This window comes from Silene latifolia, chromosome 4 (genome assembly GCF_048544455.1).
Source record: "Silene latifolia isolate original U9 population chromosome 4, ASM4854445v1, whole genome shotgun sequence".
NCBI lineage: Eukaryota > Viridiplantae > Streptophyta > Magnoliopsida > Caryophyllales > Caryophyllaceae > Silene > Silene latifolia.
Window position 1 is genome coordinate 10,048,044 of NC_133529.1, and position 20,520 is coordinate 10,068,563.

Sequence of the window (20,520 nt, forward strand, 5' to 3'; positions counted from 1 at the left end):
AATCTTACCACCTACTAATATAAACACGTTTTTATTTGTAAAAAATATATTTATGCAGAGCATTATTATTTATTACCCTATATACCCTTTCCAGGAAGAAAAGCCATTGCCAGCATGACCTCGATTAATTTATGTTATCAACTTACCATAATTGTTCTTATCAAGTGCATAATTGCATAAACAAAGCCTTACTAATACCAATATAATCAAAGTTGGCTGGTGTGAGCGGTAAGGACTCTCATCTCTTAAACAAGTGGTCAGATTGTCCAACTATCGATAGAGTATACTCTGGTCAAAAAAAAAAAAAAAAAAAAAAAAAAACCAATATGGATCCTATTTATACATACTGTCAGTATCCTCTTTAGGCACCAAAATACAAACAAACAAACTAATAATGGAACAACTATATCTCTATATTCTGCTAATCAGCATTCTGAGTTTAACATTCATACTCTTAACAAAACAAAGCAAAAAACTACAACCCCCAAGCCCGCCTTCTATTCCGGTTATCGGTCACCTTCATCTTCTAAGCAATAAACAACCACTACACAGAACCATTCAAGATTTAGCCCTTAAATACGGTCCCATTTTCAAACTCAAATTCGGCTTCGTACCAGTTATTATCATATCATCCCCTGCCATGTTGGAAGAATGCTTCACAAAAAATGACGTCATTTTTTCCAACAGGCCCTTAATTAGGGCCGCAGTACATTTCCATTACGACGCTTCCACTATTGGAGCGGCTTCTTATGGGCCGCTCTGGAAAGACCTTCGTCGTGTTTCGACTGAAGAGTTTTTCTCGACTATACGACTTAACCTGCTTTCCTACGTAAGAGTAGAAGAGGTCAAGTTACTAATGAAGGGGATATTAAACGTGACCAAGGTTAATGAATTTGTTGAAATCGAATTGAGGTCGAAAATGTTTGAATGTTCGTTTAATATCATAATAAGGATGTTAACTGGGAAGCGATACGAGTTTGGGGAAAATGCAGAGGGTGGTGAAGGTGCTGATAAAGTGTTACATGACCTTTTAAAAGAGTCTTTTGAACTAAGTGGAGTGTCGAACCCTATCGATTTTTTTCCGTTTTTAAAATGGTTTAATTTTCGAAATTTAGAGGGAAAAATGTTGGAATTAAAAGATAGGATAGATGATTTCTTGAATGGGTTGATAGAAGATTGTAGGGAGCATAGAAATGATGAAAGTTTGAGAAAAGCTGGAGAAAAGGTACCCTTGATTTATAAGTTGTTTGATTTGCAGGATTCGGACTCGAACCGGTATTCTGATGTGTTCATTAAGGGCATTATTATGGTAAGACTTCATATTCTAAACTATTCTGTCAAAATAAAATAAAAAATAAACTACACTCACTATGTCCGTCCCAATTATTTGTTTATCTTTAGTTAGAACGGTTATAAGAAATAGGAAGTTTTGTTTCTCTAAAATTACTTGATTTGTGTAGGTAGGGTGAGCAAATTTAGGTCCGGACCGGAAAAATGGACCGGACCATTTGGTCTAAACCAATCCCGGACCGAATTATTTTGGTTCGGTCTTCGGTCCTCATTTTTTCAAGCTTCGATCTTTGGTCCAGTTCGTACAAGACCGATTAATTTAGGTCCGGAGCGAATTTACCAAATTTCATGTTTTTTTAAGATTAATCATTAAAATATTATGAATCAAATTAATTATTTATCTTTAAAAGACATTATTATAAATTAGTATTGTCAATGATTTTCATAAAAAGAGTCGTCTAAGTATTTAAATGCATTTTATTTAGCGGAATTAAAATGTAATTATCGCATACAAAGTACTGGAGAAACTAGTTTAGGTCCATTTTAGTCCAAAATCAGACCGGACCAAATATTTCGAATTTGGTCCAGTCCAAGACCGAAAGTCTTAGGTCCGGTCTTCGGTCCACTAAATTTTTATTTTCGGTGTTCGGTCCGGTCTTCGCCCGATGCTCAGCCCTACATGCAAGCAACAATATTGGTTTAATTTCTCGGTCTGAATTATTTGTTTATCTTTAATCAAACCCGTTATATGAAATACTGTTTATCTAAAATTACTCAATACGTGCAGGCAATATTGGTCGGAGGAATTGATACTTCAGTCATTGCAATAGAATGGGCATTAGCATTGTTACTTAACAACCCAAAAGAACTTAACAAGGCAAGATCAGAAGTAGACAATTGCATCAAAAACAAAGATCGATTAGTCGACGAATCGGATCTCGACAAACTTCCATTTATCTACAATGTCATGAACGAGTCGGGTCGGCTCTTCCCAGGCGGTCCACTTCTCGTTCCACACGAGTCCTCGGAAGATTGCACCATTGGAGGGTACCATGTTCCGAAAAAAACAATGTTGTTAGTCAATGCTTGGACACTTCAAAGAGACCCAAATCTATGGGAGGATCCGCTAGCGTTTAAGCCTGAGAGATTTGAAGGTGCTAAGACGAGTAAACAACGATACTCCTTTGCCACGTTTGGGCATGGTAGGAGATCGTGTCCTGGAGAAGCTCTCGCAAATAGAGTTGTGACATTAATTTTAGCTGCATTGTTACAATGTTTTGATTGGGATCGAGTTGATGGAATGGATGTTGATTTAAGTGAAGGGTCAGGGTTAACAATGCCTATGGTTACACCTTTGAAAGCTTTGTGTAAAGCTAGATCAGATATGATCAATGTAGTTTCGAGTCTCTAGAATTTTTTTAAAAAATAGCTTGTTTACGAGCTATTTTTTAAAAATGCCTATGATTACGAGCTTTCAACCTAGATGTATGATTAAATAAAGGTATTGTTGTCATTGAATCATTGATTAAGGTCCATGACATAGAATATGACTCTTGTTGTAAGATGTACAACAACTCTAATCGAGTATTTTTCGCCATAAAAAAAATGTCTAATATGGGCAGATATTGATGAGTTTCTATTTTTTTGGGGGGTTGACCAGAGTATCTCCTGCCGATAGTGGGGGCAATTTTCTTCGGGATATTGAAGGTAATTTAATGGGCCGACCTTCCAAATTTGGCTTTTTCATTCGGATGAGTTTCTATTTTCAAGTGTTATTCTTGTTTTTTTATGATATTTTGCACTTGAATTTTTTACTAGACAGGATCATAAACATATAAATTTTGACTAATTAATTATATAATGAATAAAATGACTGAAAAACCTTACATAATGATAAAAGACACATGCGAGTATCCCACATTGAAAAAAGTGGAAAGAGTTGTCTATTATAGTACCATGCATATAAACCAAAGAGTACTTCTCCATTACTAGTTGATTTGGGATAAAATCTCCTCGAACTTATAAAGTGAACACTTTCTCCTCGTGATGGACAGTTACCACTATTCTCGTCTGAATAAAGTCCCAAGCTACTAACAACAACAACAATGAACCCTCTCTTGTCTCTACTGTTTTTCGTCCACAAAAGTACCTTTCAGGCCCAAATTGAAGAATGGTAGGCCTGATAACAATGCTAACAAAATATGAAGCACGTAATATAGGCCCAACAACGCAGCCCAACTTATCCGAATTTGCCTCACTTCATAAATCGCTCTCCCGATGCGCTTTTGCCTTGACCTGCTTTTCTCCCTCGATTTTCTTTCCATATGATATCTACAACTAGAGCTGATAAATAGTGCAGGCCAGCTTGGCCGAACGCCTATCTGTGGGCGGTTTTTTCTAGCCCGCCCCTTTACCCGAACCAGTGCCAATTTTCAGCCTAGCCCAACTTGTCCCAGTAAAAATTTAAAAACTACTACAAAAAAACACTATATGGGTCGAACCCGAGCCAGCCATTAAAGAACACAGCCCGACACAGCCCAATCCCACCCCTTTTTTAGTGCCGGGCCTGGGCAACAAGCTGACAGCCCAACCCGCCCCCAATCCGGCCCAACACACACCCCTACCGGCCTACCTACAACATAGATTATGTTTATCCACAGACTTAATATGAGTTTCAACAACATTAAAATATTATTATTTTATGCTAAAGATTCAATTCAAATTCTTTTATTTTTTCCACTTTATTCCTCAGATCCCTTAAAATTCTCAACAAAAATATATAGAACCCACTAAACCTAATCTTTTATACAATGGGTCACAAATTGGGTCCTGAATTTTCAAGACCCACACTTAAGACTTTGCTACAATCTCATCTACTTTATCCCTATATTTAGCCAAGGAAAAATTCTTGTGTCCTCCGGGAGGACGGTACTCCTTACACCCAAATACAATCTACCAAAGAGAATATTATAAGTACCGTCCTCCGGAAGGACACGAGAATTTTACTTTAGCCAAGTCTTACCAAAGTCTCAGCCCCGGACTCTTTGCTCATCAACAAGGATAAACACTCAGCCTACTGCTGAGGTAGGTTATCAATAGAAACTTGAAAAATGTTTCTATTGATTTAAATGAAACTTGAAAAATGTTTCTATGGAGTCCTTTTAGCTGTATTGTTTTTGTTGCGTCGGTCTACTGCTGAGGTAGGTTATCTTACTTAACTTATGTTAAATAGTTAACTGTTTGTGTTGTTATGCATCATGCTGAAGCGGTTGTTATTTTGAGTATTGAGATGATCATTTAATTACGACAATCTTATATTGAGCTATTGGGTGTTATGTCATTTTGTGACGGTCTTAAGATGAGTCAATTATTAATATATTGTGGTGCAGTGAAGTATATACTGAATTATTTTATGACTGTTACCATTGGAAATTATATTAAGCATTGCTGGCATTGAGTTCTGTTATTTTTATTGTGAAATTGTTGATTGTCTGCGTGGCAACACTGTTATGTGATAAGGCACATCTGCGGTCGTGGACTTAATGAGATATTGGGTAAGCCAGGCCCAGCTACGGGTGCGGACCTGAGACGAAATTGGTAGGCCATGCACAGCTGCAGTATTAGTAGGCCAGGTGTCTTGGTCCGGTACTCTTGCCGGATCGTGGTGCGCACCCTTGCCCAACTCTAGGGCAAGAATGCAAGCAACAAGGGTCTCGTACTAGTGAGTGATCGCCCACTAGCACGTTTCTCGGGACTCGGGGTGTGTGTCGGGAATCCTAGTCACGAATATCAAGTCCGGCAAACGAAAGCAATAAAAGTAAGCAATACGATTATTGAAAGCAAGCAACAAGCAATAACAAGCTTTTGGATGAGAAGCGGTTTTTGATTGACTAGCACCTCTCATAGAGGCAAATTTGATAGTTTGGTCCTGGTAGCAGGATACATTGATTGTGCAGAATAGCGATATGTTTTCTAAACGCCTAAAAATATATCTTAAACTAAGAACGAGACTCCAATATTCGACACGCAGAAAGTAGTCTTGGAGTACTAAATGAAACTAAAAACAGAAATGAAAATACATAAGCAGAAATATAAAATCTAAGGGCTCAAAGTGAAAGGACCGCGCGCGCAATTCTCAGGGATTATGCGGCTAAATGTGCGCTCTTTACACTTTCCTCACCACCTAATCTGTTGCCGCCTCGGCAACACAAAAATTTCGAACGACGCTTCAGTGAGACATCCTCGGTGAGCTGTGGTCGTTCATGCTGCATTGAGGTTTAGCTTTCTCTTAAGTCCGGCTCGTAGATACTTCTCGGTCCACACCATGATCGGATTCATCGTCCCTTCAAGAATAGAGTGCATTTCCTTGATGGTGAGACTCCCGAACATCATGTCCTCCAAGTTTATCACTCGCTTCTGGTCATTCTAGGAAGTCCAAGTCCTCGTTGCTCGAGCGGAAACTTCACGAGGTCGTTCCAGGTGCGGGGTCCAGCGCACCTTCACCTTGTCCATCACCACTTCAGTACCTGCATTCAAGGGTAAGTGAGCTCTCCAGGATGCCGAATCAGCACTTCGGCGCGGCCCCCTGATGGTACGAGGCCTTCTTGTTTGGGTCGACTGACCCGCAAACCAGGACGTCGATTCAGCACATCGACGTGGCTCCCTAATGTCACAAGGCCTTCTTCTTTGGGTATCACGGCCCTCGTTGTCTACTCCCCTTTGAGGTGGTAGACTCTCATTCTGTCTCCCAGGCCACTTAGCAGCGTAGTTAGCTTTGGTCTTGTTCGCTCTCGGTTCTTTTGAACCTTTGGCCATTCTCCCATTTGGCGCCCCTCGTCTCGGCATTGGAATCACCCTCATTGTCGATATTCGGGGGTTCCCCTGATCCTCGTCTACATCTATGGTCTTCACTACAAAAGACCCCATTAGTAGCATTGATCCGTCACTTGGCTTAAACACCACCAGTGCTCTCTGAAAGAACTGCATCCCGAGTACTAACTTGAAGTCATCTAAAGGAATAGTGGTGAAGTCGAGCTCCCCTGCCCACTCAGCCACTTGGACCGCGATTTTCTTAGCCACTCCTTGGACACATCTCATTTTCCCGTTAATCGGCTTCGGGCAGCAATTAACGTCACTCAGAACTAATCCCAACCGATCAACTTCCTCTTTAGTCACAAAGTTGTGGGATGCACCCGAGTCGATCATGGCTCGTGCATTCCTCCCATTCACCATCAAGTCCACGTACAAGAGCCCAGTGGATTTCTTGGCGAGGGGTTCTTCCAACTTCCCCATCGCGCTTATCCTCTGTAGCGATCTCATACGCGGCTGGTCTTCCTCATCACCCGAGTCTTCGTCATACCCATGGTGATAGTCGGCCAGCGCCTCGTCAAGACGCTCTTGAGCCCCCTTTGGCATCTTATGAATCATCGCGTTGAACTCGGCCTTGTTGGAACATTCGGCCATCCTATGAGGACCCTTGCACACAAAGCACGCGAACGGTTTCTTTGTTGTAGACGCAGTTGAGTTTCCCACCTTAAAAGATGACCTTGTGGGCGAGTTCGAACTGCTCGCCGCTTGAGCTTGGCTCCCCTGTGAGCGAAACCGACTGTTCCCAACCGAAATCGAACTAGCTTGTGGCTTCCTTCCGTTGAACCCAATTTAATTTGAGGCGCACCAGTATTCTCCGTTGATGCCACCTCTCGAGGTTGTGAGATTTATCTGTATGAATCCCTTTATATTCAAGGATTATAACATATTTAATGAAGACGATCACTAATCATAAAATAAAATACATAAACAAAAGTAAAAGGATTCAGAAATAACCTTCGGTCCTAGCAAATACGGCCTAAGAACAATATCAAAGTAGATATTCGCCTATCAGTTGCACCCAAGACGATATGAGATATCCCCTTTTGATTATGCTAGAATCGATCCAAAATTTTCTGTAAAAATTTAGGTTTTTTTTGTGTTTTTTCTGATGAGAGGGAGAGATTAGGTTAAAAGAGAATTAGGGTTAGAAAATGATCTCCCTTTCTCCTCTTATGGAAATCGAAAATGGGAGTGAATAAGGGAGATATTATCTTCCCTAATTCGGCCCATATAACCGAAATAAGGAGTATATTTTCCTTATTTTTGGTTTTTCCAAAAATGTATAAAATGTGTTGCATTGTCATCTAGTGAGGATTGAACCCATGACCTCTTGGTTTGTGTACCCTCACTATTACCACTATGACACATTCATCTTGTTGATATTAAATATAACCGATTACATTTAATTACGAATTAACAGATTAATTCGTCCAAGCTAACATTACATACATTTAATTAAATATAACTTATTATATTCAATTTACGAATTGTGATTAATTGTCTCAACTAATATTATTTAATCTTCATTAAATAATTGTCTCATCAACACATTGACTAACTGTTTAGTCATATTAGGCATCAATGTGATCATATTTCTATAATCACATCTCTCAAACACATCCTATAGGTGTGACCTTTAGGGACCAGTTGATCACCGCCATCTGTATGATAATAACGTCAAACTTTCTAGCAAGCCAACCGTTATTAGGTAATCGTTAATCAAGCGATTAAATATACGAAGTATACCCCCGTGAAACCTGTAAGAGATTTACAAATGTTATCACACTAATTTGTGGAGGACACAAGCTCCAACAAACTCCCACTTGTCCTCACAAGTGTATGTGCGATAACCGATTCTCATATCCTAAAATTTCTCCCACTCAATGTAAAACAATTTGCAAATCCGTATTCACAAAGGTCGTATTTTACAAGCGATCATTATCAAGAGTGGTTTCCCCGACTAGAGAGTAACTTAACTGATAAACGAATCAACATTCGAGCATGGCCATGCATTTCAATTACAACTCCTCGAGTGGCCCCGAGAAATAACTATACCGATAAGGGTTGGATATTTTCCACAACTCGAATCCATCAGATGTAAGCACAGTATGAAATGACCCAGAAAAAATCTACTTAGCCTCCAGTTACGGCAGACCGTGAGAAAGAAACCAAAGTCACCCAAAAACTGCCTTAATCTCAAGAGACAATCGATAGTCAAAAGAATCGACTCTAGGAACACAATGGATGTCCTATCCACGACCTGGCACCGAATGTTTTTAAACATTTAGGACTCCATTACGTTGTCACAAAAAGTTGTCCTACGAGGTATCGTTATAATCTCGCATCGTGATCGATCGTCAACCGTTTAACTTATGGCTCGTTGAACCCACCATCAATCGATCGACAATATAATAGCCGGAGTTATCGGCTCACATTGGCGATTACGGACCAAAACAAATATAATGTAATTCAGTTCACTTTGTGGCGTTCAATGTTGTCAGTACAATCCACATGAAAAACAAAATATTATAAAAACGATGAAGTTATAAATAGTTTATGAAAAAGATAACGTATCGAATTCATAATCAACTACTATAACTCAGGTACACGTTTAATTCTTATGGAAATAACGTGCCCTCCATGCTTATCATATTTCAATGGCTCAGTAGTAAAATCTGCTACAACTTCCTGTTTGGAACTATTCCGGTGACCGCAAAGACCATTAAGAGTAACAACGAATCTAGACCGAGATTTCTAATCATCTCGATTCGTTTGGAAGCTAGCATCTCAGAACCGATTGCGCATAGCTTAGTATCTCCTCCATAAGTCAATACCCTATCCTTAGTCCTCCGTAGGTACTTGAGGATATTTTTAACAGCTATCCAATGTGTTTCACCTGGATTCTTTTGGTACCGACTCGTCATACTCAATGCATATGCCACGTCTGGACGTGTGCATATTATGGCATACATGATTGATCCTATTGCAGATGCATAAGGAACACGACTCATGCGCTCAATCCCTTCAGGCGTCGTAGGTGACTGAGACTTGCTCAACTGCATCCCAGACGTCATTGGAAGGTTCCCCTTCTTGGAGTAGGTCATGATGAACCTCTCAAGAATCTTATCCAAATAAGACTCCTGACTAAGTGATAACGTCCATCGTGATCTATCTTGGTAGATACGGATTCCCAAAATGCGTTGTGCCTCACCCAAATCTTTCATCTGGAAATGGTTCTTTAACCGAAGATAGGAGAGGAATGTCATTCCCAATCAAGAGTATGTCATCGACATACAATATCAAGAATACAATCTTACTCCCACTCGACTTGGTATATAAGCATGGTTCCTCGACCGATCGAGTAAAACCATACTCTTTTATCACCTGGTCGAAACGATGATTCCAACTCCGAGAAGCTTGCTTAAGTCCATAAATGGAACGCTTAAGCTTGCATATTTTCTTAGGATGTTCAGGATCTATGAAACCTTCGGGTTGCTCCATGTATAACTCTTCCTCCAAATAACCGTTTAAGAAGGCGGTTTTTACATCCATTTGCCAAATTTCATAGTCATGAAAGGCGGCAATCGCTAAGATTATCCGAATAGAACGTAGCATGACTACAGGTGCAAAAATCTCATCATAATGCAATCCGTGCACTTGAGTGAAACCTTTCGCCACAAGTCGTGCCTTATAGGTATCTGGTTGCGCGTCTACAGAATGCTTTATCTTGTAAAGCCATTTGCACTGTAGGGGTTTTACCTTATTAGGTAAATTAACTAGATCCCATACGTCATTCTCATACATGGAGTCCATCTCGGATTGCATGGCTTCGAGCCATAGCTTTGAGTCGGAACAGGTCATGGCCCCTTTATAGGTAGCGGGTTTATTACTCTCCAGGAGTAAAACGTCATTCTCCTCGACCATACCAATGTATCTGTCCGGAGGATTAGAGACTCTACCCGACCTCCTAGGTTCCTTAGGAATACTAACCGTATCATCAGTTGGAGGAACAACTTTCTCCATCTGTTCCTCGGTTGTTAGTTCTGGAATCTCCGACAGCTCGAAGGTTCTATTACTCGTCTTGTTCTCGAGAAATTCTTTCTCTAAGAACGTCGCACTAGCCGCAACAAAAACTCGATGTTCGGTAGGCGAATAGAAGTAATGACCAAATGTTCCTTTTGGATAACCTATAAAGTATGTCTTGACCAATCGCGGGCCGAGCTTATCCTCGTGTCTCCACTTGACATAAGCCTCGCAACCCCAAACCCGAATAAAGGACAAGTTAGGGACCGTTCCCCTCCACATTTCATATGGAGTCTTGTCGACAGCTTTAGTCGTACTTCGGTCGGTTAAGTACAAGAGCAGCTGACAAAAGAGCAAAACCCCAGAATGAATCAGGCTTTACCGTGTGACTCATCATGGATCGAACCATATCAAGTAAGGTTCGATTTCTCCGTTTGGACACACCATTAAATTGAGGTGTTCCAGGGTGCAGTTAACTGCAAAACGATTCCACAGTCTTTCAGGTGTTGATCAAACTCATTTGAAAGATATTCGCCACCCCGATCTGAACAGAGTGCTTTAACCTTTCTACCCAGTTGGTTATGTGCCCTGTTCTGGTATTCTTTGAATTTCTCAAAGGACTCACTTTTATGCTTCATTAAGTAGACATATCCGTATCTACTTAAATCGTCCGTGAAAGTGATAAAATATCTATAGCCATCTCTAGAGGAATTGACATAGGTCCACAAAAATTAGTATGTATGAGTCCTAATAGGTCACTAACGCGCATTCCATCACCTTTGAAGGAAATTCGAGTTATCTTGCCAATGAGAGATGATTCACACGTGCCATATGTAGAAAAATCGAATGCGCGAATAGTCCCATTATCGATGAGTTTCTTCACGCGTTTCTCATTTATGTGTCCCATTCGACAATGCCATAGATAGGTTTGATCTTTGTTACCAACCTTTATTTTCTTATTATTCACGTGTAATACTTCCGTGGTTTGGTCTAAGATGTAAATTCCATTCATGGAAACTGCTTTGCCATAAATCATTTCATTAAAAGAGAAAATACAGCTATTATCCTTTATTGAAAATGCAAAACCGTCTTTAGCAAGTACGGAAACTGAAATAATGTTCTTAGACAAACTGGATACATAGTAACAGTTATATAAAAATAACTCAAAACCACTAGGGAGTTGGATTACATATGTTCGCTTCGAGACAAAGCAAAGAACTCGTGCTCCATTTCGACTCGCAGTCCACATCACCTTTTTCGAGAGGTATGATGTTCTTTAGGCCCTGCAAATGATTACACAGATGAGAACCACAACCAGTATCAAGTACCCAAGTTCCGAAACTTTAATGGTTAATCTCAATCATATGAATATAAGATGACATACCAACAGGAACGACGTGGCCTGCTTTGATGTCCTCACGGTAGACGGGACAGTTCCTCCTCCAATGTCCAGTCTTGTGACAATAGTGACACTCAATGTCACCGCCCTTACTCTTTTCCTTGCCCTGTGAGCCACTAGTCTCACCGGGCCCACTCTTACCGTTTTCTGGCTTCTTGGACTTTGGCTTACCTACAGCTAGGTCGCCATGAGCCTTGCCCTTACCTTTACTTTTATTGGAAATCATGAGAACATCCTGCTTCATGCTCCCACTCAATTTCATATCCTTCTCGGTCTGTACAAGAAGGGAGTGTAGCTCATGAGGACTCTTTTTCAAGTCATTCATGTAGTAGTTCGCCCTGAAAAGGGCAAAACCATCATGAAGAGAATGAAGCATTCGGTCAATGACAATGCTCTCACTGATTTTGCAATTAAGTGCCTCCAATTTCTCGACATTCTCAATCATGTTAAGAATGTGTGGGCTAACCGATTGACCTTTTTGGAGTTTCGCATCAAAGAAGCGACATGTATGCTCATAAGTAACGATTCTCGGTGCCTTTGAGAATTCGTTAGTGAGCGTGGTGAAAATCTTGTTTGCACCTTGGGCAATGAAGCGTCTCTGCAAATTGGTTTCCATTGCAAAGATGAGTACGTTCTTTATCGCACCCGCTTCCATAACGAAATCACTATAAGCGAGTGACTCGTTGACTCCTGCATTGGGGCCTGGGTTTACCGGTATTGGCTCAGTTAAGTACCTGAGCTTACCGTCAGCAATGGCAGCATTCCGTAGTGTTGCCTCCCAGGCCGCAAAGTTGGACCCGTCATTTTTCAGACGTGTGAACTGATTCATGTTGTCCATAAAAACTTTCAGCCAGGACGCGCGATCAAGTGTGGCACTTGACATTGGGATTTCGTTATTTCCAGCCATTTGTTGTAACAGTAAAATTAACGTGTTCTACACTGCGTAAAGAAAATTGAATAATAAGCCTATGCATCGATTTGATTTTTAAGTCTAATGCAATACTGTTATAACACGAAGACTCATGCATTTATACAATTGACCTTCCTCGAGAATTATATAAATGATCCCAACACTCAATTTCTGTAAATTGATAAGCCCACCTCTTGGCTAATTCTACCTTTAGAATTTTTGGTCGATAAATTTCTGTAAATTCTATCTTTAGTCCATCATAATCACGAGAAACTCTTCGGACTATGATGTTGAGGTAAACTAAGTCAACACAACTACTTACCCAACGTAGAAGGGGTCATATTATGCCTACCGACGAAGAAGGGATTCATAGTTATTTGCCTTTATAAAGACTAATCTCAATTTCCGTTTTTAGAGGAAGATCCCATCAACTTTATTTTAATTCATTTTAAGTGAACTAATATCTAGCATGCGAGAATGAATAAACTAAGGTGATGGCTTTATAAAGTATGTGACATCTGTATGTCCATGAAAACTAACATACAATCTATATGAGTCAATTTTCATGCATTTTAGTAGTAGGTGGTTTGGTTTTAGGCGGAATATGATGCATAAACTATCATGTGAATGAAAAGCAATATGAATGAAAATGTAAAACAATAAAAGTCCTAGTGTGGCCTATCCTATCAAAATGAACATTAAATACAAGTTTGGAATCCATCCTTGGACCCGAGAAGCTTGTCTTGATGTTCCATCTTGATCCATGTAGCGGGAGTGAGCTTCAATCTCCATCTTTAGTCTTCTTTTGAAAAATACAATAAATAAAATTTACATAATAAACTTATTTATTACATTCTAATTTCAAAACCGAAAACTAAAGAAAAAAATAAAGGAGATTCGAGATCTCATAATTACATAAAAATTATGTTTCCTTCATTAAGAAAACATAATAATTAACTAAGGTCACACTAACTATTACAAATTACAACCGATTGCAAAAAAAAACGTAAATTAAACCATTCAATCGATTCATTCAACTAAAATAAAATGCATCAACTAAAATAAATTAAACATGCAAGATATAATTCTTTAACTATGTAGATTAATTTTATCCAAACCACCCATTTAAATTATCAAATGAAGTGCCTCAATTAATCACATTAATTTCAATCTTAATTCATATTAAACTTGTAATATGAATTTAATCCGTCAAAAAATTTCTTTCTTCTTGCGGTTTCTCTGTAAAAACCATAACAAAACAAATTCTATTTTTTTTTTTTTTTTTTCTGGCCACTGTGAACAGTAACAGGAAAAAAAAATTTCTTTTCTCAGATGCTTTTCAAATCGGCATAAACAAAAACAGCCGTAGAAAACTTTAATCGGTTTTTCAGGAGAAACCGAAAGAAAAAAAAACAGATTTTTTTTTTTTTATAAAAGTACTGTTCATCCGTGAACAGTAACGGAAACGAGAAAAAAAAAAATCCACGGCTCAAAAAAAATCCAGCCGATTACCCTTTTTTTTCGCAAACCCTAATTATTGTTTACAAACAATTTTATGAAAATCATTAAAATTAAAATTCGTGGCCTTGGCTCTGATACCACTTGTGGGATTTATCTGTATGAATCCCTTTATATTCAAGGATTATAACGAATTTAATGAAGACGATCACTAGTCATAAAATAAAATACATAAACAAAAGTAAAAGGATTCGTAAATAACCTTCTGGCCCCTAGCAAATACGGCCTAAGAACAATATCAAATTAGATATTCGCCTATCAGTTGCACCCAAGACGATATGAGATATCCCCTTTTGATTATGCTAGAATCGATCCAAAATTTTCTGTAAAAATTTAGGTTTTTTTTGTGTTTTTTCTGATGAGAGGGAGAGATTAGGTTAAAAGAGAATTAGGATTAGAAAATGATCTCCCTTTCTCCTCTTATGGAAACCGAAAATGGGAGTGAATAAGGGAGATATTATCTTCCCTAATTCGGCCCATATAACCGAAATAAGGAGTATATTTTCCTTATTTTCGGTTATTCCAAAAATGTATAAAATGTGTTACATTGTCATCTAGTGAGGATCGAACCCATGACCTCTTGGTTTGTGTACCCTCAGTATTACCACTATGACACATTTATCTTGTTGATATTAAATATAACCGATTACATTTAATTACGAACTAACAGATTAATTCGTCAAAGCTAACATTACATACATTTAATTAAATATAACTTATTATATTCAATTTACGAATTGACAGTTAATTGTCTCAACTAATATTATTTAATCTTCATTAAATAATTGTCTAATCAACACATTGACTAACTGTTTAGTCATATTAGGCATCAATGTGATCATATTTCTATAATCACATCTCTCAAACACATCCTATAGGTGTGACGTTTAGGGACCAGTTGATCACCGCCATCTGTATGATAATAACGTCAAACTTTCTAGCAAGCCAACCGTTATTAGGTAATCGTTAATCAACTGATTAAATATACGAAGTATACCCTTGTGAACCTGTAAGAGATTTACAAATGTTATCACACTAATTTGTGGAGGACACAAGCTCCAACAGAGGTACCTCTCTCTCCCCGTGGAAATCGAGAAGACGCTCCGCAGCCGATATGGCTGAAGATAGAGTCTTGGGGTTTTGTTTCATTACCTCCTGTTGAGCCCACCTCTTCAATCCGTTGACGAACTCGAATGTCCTGTCCGTCTCGGTCATTTCTGTAATCTCGAGCATGCACGCTGAGAATTCCCTAACATAATCCCGGATTGATTTGGTGTGCTTTACTTCCTTCAGCTTCCTCCGAGCGACAAACTCGGTGTTCTCGGGGTAGAAGTGATCCTTTAAAATCCTCTTGAAGTCGGCCCACGATGTTAGCGTGATCGTACCCGCTTCGATTTCCTTGTACCTAGCCCGCCACCACATCTTGGCGTCGTCCACCAAGTACATACTTGGCGTGTCGACTTTCCCTTCTTCGTCGAGCCCACTTACTCGGAAGTATTGCTCCATATCGAACACGAAATTATCGACCGCTTTCTCGGGGTGTGTGTCGGGAATCCTAGTCACGAATATCGAGTCCGACACACGAAAGCAATAAAAGTAAGCAATACGATTATTGAAAGCAAGCAACAAGCAATAACAAGCTTTTGGATGAGAAGCGGTTTTTGATTGACGAACACCTCTCATAGAGGCAAATTTGATAGTTTGGTCCTGGTAGCAGGATACATTGATTGTGCAGAATAGCGATATATTTTCTAAACGCCTAAAAACATATCTTAAACTAAAAGCGAGACTCCAAGATTCGACACGCAGGAAGTAGTCTTGGAGTACTAAATGAAACTAAAAACAGAAATGAAAATACATAAGCAGAAATATAAAATTTAAGGGCTCGAAGTAAAAGGACCACGCGTGCAATTCTCAGGGATTATGCGGCTAAATGTGCGGCTCCTTACACCAGGCACGGCGAAGTAGAAGCGATGTGGTCCTGATGACTTGTGAAATGAAATGACGAGTATGGCGGTGGTGTGGTATGCATATGATGTGCGCGAAACGGAGTTGGGTATGAAACGGCGGTGTAGTGCGTGTAGTGTAGCCGTGAGCTACATGATTTCAGAGGCTACGAGCCTGAGTTATTGTATTGCGTTGCGTATTGTTTTATTCATTGCAGAGAATTCAATTTATAATGCATTGTATTGCATTTATCGCACTTTGTTATTTTATTATAATAGCATGAGTTGAACGTGTTGTGTCCTGTGTTAAATTGTCACCTATTTTTAGAGTGGCACGTATCGATCCATTCAATGATTTTCACTTGAATGGGGAGCATTATGATAAGCAGGTTTGGATTGTAGCTGTTGTGACGCTATGCTTGGGATGGGGGCGACGAGAAGATTGATAAGTCTAGAGGTTCCACGCGAAGACGTCACCTTAGTTATGTCATATTAATTTGTGCTAGGTTCAATTGTAAATTTATTTATAATTCAGTTGGTTTGAGTTTTGTAAAGAGTTTAAGACAGTGTTTCTCTGAGAAGCAATTTTAAATATAAAGTACTTGGTTTATTTAATCCGTAATTAATGCCTCAGAAAACTGAGATGATAACAGTCTCATTTAGTTGGGAAGGTCTTGTTAAATGCTCCTGACTAAATGAGGGTGTTACAATAAGATGGTGGTATATTGTAGACGGTTTTATTGTGTAAAACAACTCATTTATTAGCAATAAACGAATAGTTATTTTATAAAAATTGATTGTTTTATACTTTTATGGTGTGAGACCGTCTTATTTTATAATTTGTGTTTTACTTATGCCTAAAATATATATTAGTATTTCTATTTTCAAAATTTTATTTATTCGTTTACTTCGTATAAATTTACGATAATGATCAACTAGTGGAGATCCTCGTGCTACAGCACGGTATTTTTTAGTTCTGTTTTATAAAGAGACATTCTCGTTAAATTAATTATATAAATTAACTGTATCTTTAATGTTATAATCTACTAATATAATCTTAGTAAGAGGTAGAAAAGGAAAGTTTATTACCATCAAAAGACACTTTAGGTTAAGTTATTTTGTCTTAAACCATTTTTATTTTACTATAAAAATTAACTCTATAATGTTATATCATTGCATGAAACTAATTTATAATATTAAATTACAGTGAAGTGATGTAAAAATGTAAAATCTAATTAAAACGCGTATAAACCTTATAACAAAAACAGGTAAAAACACTATACCACGCACTTAAAAAGACGATAATCCCGTTGATAATCCCGTTGATGTTCACTGTGAGGGTTTTACTGATTTTATTCCTATTGAAGATCATCTTCATGATGGATCTCCACCTACTAATCTAATGGCACATAATGGTTATATGGTTACAAATGGGGATGTTCAGATTAATATTCCTATTCCTAATACTGCCGAGACTCTTCAGGCTGGGGTCAGTCCTTTGGAAACTGAAGTTCCCATAGTGTTGCCCAATGGGAACCGCCCAAATCAACAGGATATGAATCCTAATGGTTGGCATTCTCCTGGTGCGACTCCTGGGATGAATGATCAAGATTATGGTCCACATCAACAGGATGAGCAGCATGGTGCAACTGGTGGTTGGATTCAAGATGATCCTTATAACACTTATCGTGGGTATGGTGAGTATGAATATCCTTTTAATAAAACTGGTTTTATTTTGAATTCTATTAGTTTGCGTGTGCAAGCTGTGCATCACAGAGCTTTTCAATAAAATGATGCTAGAGGCTACCAACAGTATTTAGAGGCTCAGGCTTTTTTACCTATTGTTTACCATGATCCTATGGTGGTGCCTTCTAATGATGTATCTTTGGAGCTATTCTGCCTGAGGCTAACATTAATTCTGGGCATACTGGGAATTTGACACCGGACTGGCCAATTTTATCTTCGAGTTCGTCTTCACTGGCTAATTTGCTATTGTCCACTTCTTCCTCTTCTGAAGATGATTTTTTCCATGACCTTGTTGCTCTGATGAACCATGACAGTCCTGCTCAGGAGGGTGAGTTTCCCCATTCTGAGCCGCCTGATAGAGTGAATAATAATTTGATGGGATATTCTACATGGTACCCCTCAATTTTTCGACTTTTTACATGACACTCCTACACGTTTGTAAAATCCCCTTATACTAAAAGAATAAGAGATTACTAAAAAATTTCCGCCTAAATGATTTATTCTATAATTAGATTTCACAATATTATATCTATAATGGGCCATACTTTCCAACAATAAATATCTATATTCTGTACTGTAATATATAATATATAATATATAATATATAATATATAATATATAATATATAATATATAATATATAATATATAATATATTTTTCAATTTGCATCCCCCTACTACTAAGAGAGTAAAAATTCTCTTAGTTTTCCTCCAAAAAGCATCTAGCTAAATAAGGTAATAAATAAAATTTTCTTTCTTTACATTATTATATTTTCAATTATCTTTTCAATGAATATATTCTTATATATAAACTCTAATTTTTTAAATAAATTCATAATTATGATTTTTTTCATTAAAATAAAATAAAATTGATATTAAATTATAAAGTATAAGTTGCTAAATTTTTTTAGTAATGCAATAATTATTACTGTAGAGAATAACTTGACACATGTTTACTATTAGCTTCGTGACAAAAAACATTCACTAAAAAATTCACAACTTAAATAATTTTTTTTATTAGTTTTCCATTTCATTTTTTTTTGTTTCATATCAAAATATAATTGAGTGAACTGATAAATATTAATGAGGTGCAAACTTTAAAAGTATAAATCCTCCTATATACTAAGAGAATACGACTTCTCTAAAGTTTTCCCTCTAAAGTGCTCAAAGTTATATATGGAAACAAATTAAATTTTCATTTATTAAACTAATTTTCCATTTAAAATAATCTATACATAAAAACTGTATCTCCTATTATTAACTTCGTGACGAAAAAAGATTTTTTTTAAAAAAAATTGATGTAGTTAAAATATTTTTCATAAAAAACACAATTCATGTAATTATTCAATTCTTTTGATTAATTTTAAGATTAGTTATTTTTTTTATAAAAATTCGCGAGATATAAATCTAAAATATATAGCTAATACACTAAAAGTTACAAGACTTATATTTACCATTGTGATCTCTTATAGAATATCCTAAAGCAGTTTTATTACCTTCTATTCTTGATCCGTCAAAATTTAGCTTTAGGAAATCGTTTCTAGGTTTTTCCCACCAAATTTAGCTGCTTTAGGATATTCTATAAGAGATCACAATGGTAAAGTCGTTTTGTTGGGAGCAAAAAAGTGCGGATCCAATAGTATCCTTGTTGCGGAAGCTCTCGCTTTTAAAGAAGGTATTTTAGCAGCTAAATACTTAGGAATCTCAAAGTTAATTGTGGAGAGTGATAATTTATGTGTTATTAACTCAATTCGTGCTACTTAGCAAAATTCTTGGGAAATTTCTAGTATTATTAAGATGTAAAATTAGACCTTCATTTTTTCGATGAAGTGATAATTAAACATTGCTTTCGTGAAGCTAACAAAGTTGCTAACTCCATGGCTAATATTTTCGTCCAGACGGAAAATATTTTCGTCCAAAAAAAAAAGATTTTTTTTTTTTTTTAAAAATGTTGTTACCGTACTAGTGTATATCCCGCGCAAATGCGCAGTAAATATATGCATTTTAATTTTTACTGTATTAGTTATAAATTTTAGATTTATATATCTCACAAATTTTTATAAAAAATAATTAATATTAAAATTAATAAAAATAATTGAATAATTCCACGAATTGTGTTTTTTATGAAAATATTTTAACTACCTCAAATTATTTTAATAAATTATTTTTTCGTCACGAATTTAATATTATAGGAGATACAAATTATATGTATAGATTATTTTAAATGGAAAATTAGTTTAATAAATGAAAATTTAATTTATTTCCATATATAAGATTGAGCATTTTGGAGGGAAAAGTTTAGAGAAGTTTTCTCTTAGTGTAAGGGAGGATTTATACCTTTTAAATTTGTACTTCATTAATATTTATCAGTTCAATCGATTGTATTTTTATATGAAACACAAAAATGGAAATGGAAAACTAATAAAAAAAGTTATTTAAGTTGTGATTTTTTTAGTGCATTTGTTTTTTGTCACGAAACTAATACTAAGCACGTGTCAATTTATATATTAAATGGAAAATTAGTTTAATAAATAAAAATCTAATTTGTTTCCATATGTAAGCTTGAGCACTTTGTAGGGAAACTTTAGAGGAGGATTTATACTTTTTAAATTTGCACCTCATTAATATTTATGAGTTCACCTCATTGTATTTTGATATGAAACAAAAAAATTGAAAACTGAAAACTAATAAAAAAAATTATTTAAGCTGTGATTTTTTTTAATGCATTTATTTTTTGTCACGAAGCTAATAGTAAGAATATATCAAGTTATATATTCTCTACAATAACAATTATTGCATTACTGAAAAATTTAGCAACTC

General features: G+C 36.9%; 1 protein-coding gene across 1 annotated transcript; it reads left to right on the forward strand.

The window, feature by feature from the left end:
- Positions 1-394: 394 nt before the first annotated feature.
- LOC141651036 (cytochrome P450 81Q32-like) lies at positions 395-2,701 on the forward strand. Its single transcript, XM_074458764.1, has 2 exons — positions 395-1,309; positions 2,078-2,701. Exons 1-2 carry the CDS (start codon positions 395-397, stop codon positions 2,699-2,701), a joined length of 1,539 nt encoding a protein of 512 aa, XP_074314865.1.
- Positions 2,702-20,520: the final 17,819 nt, after the last annotated feature.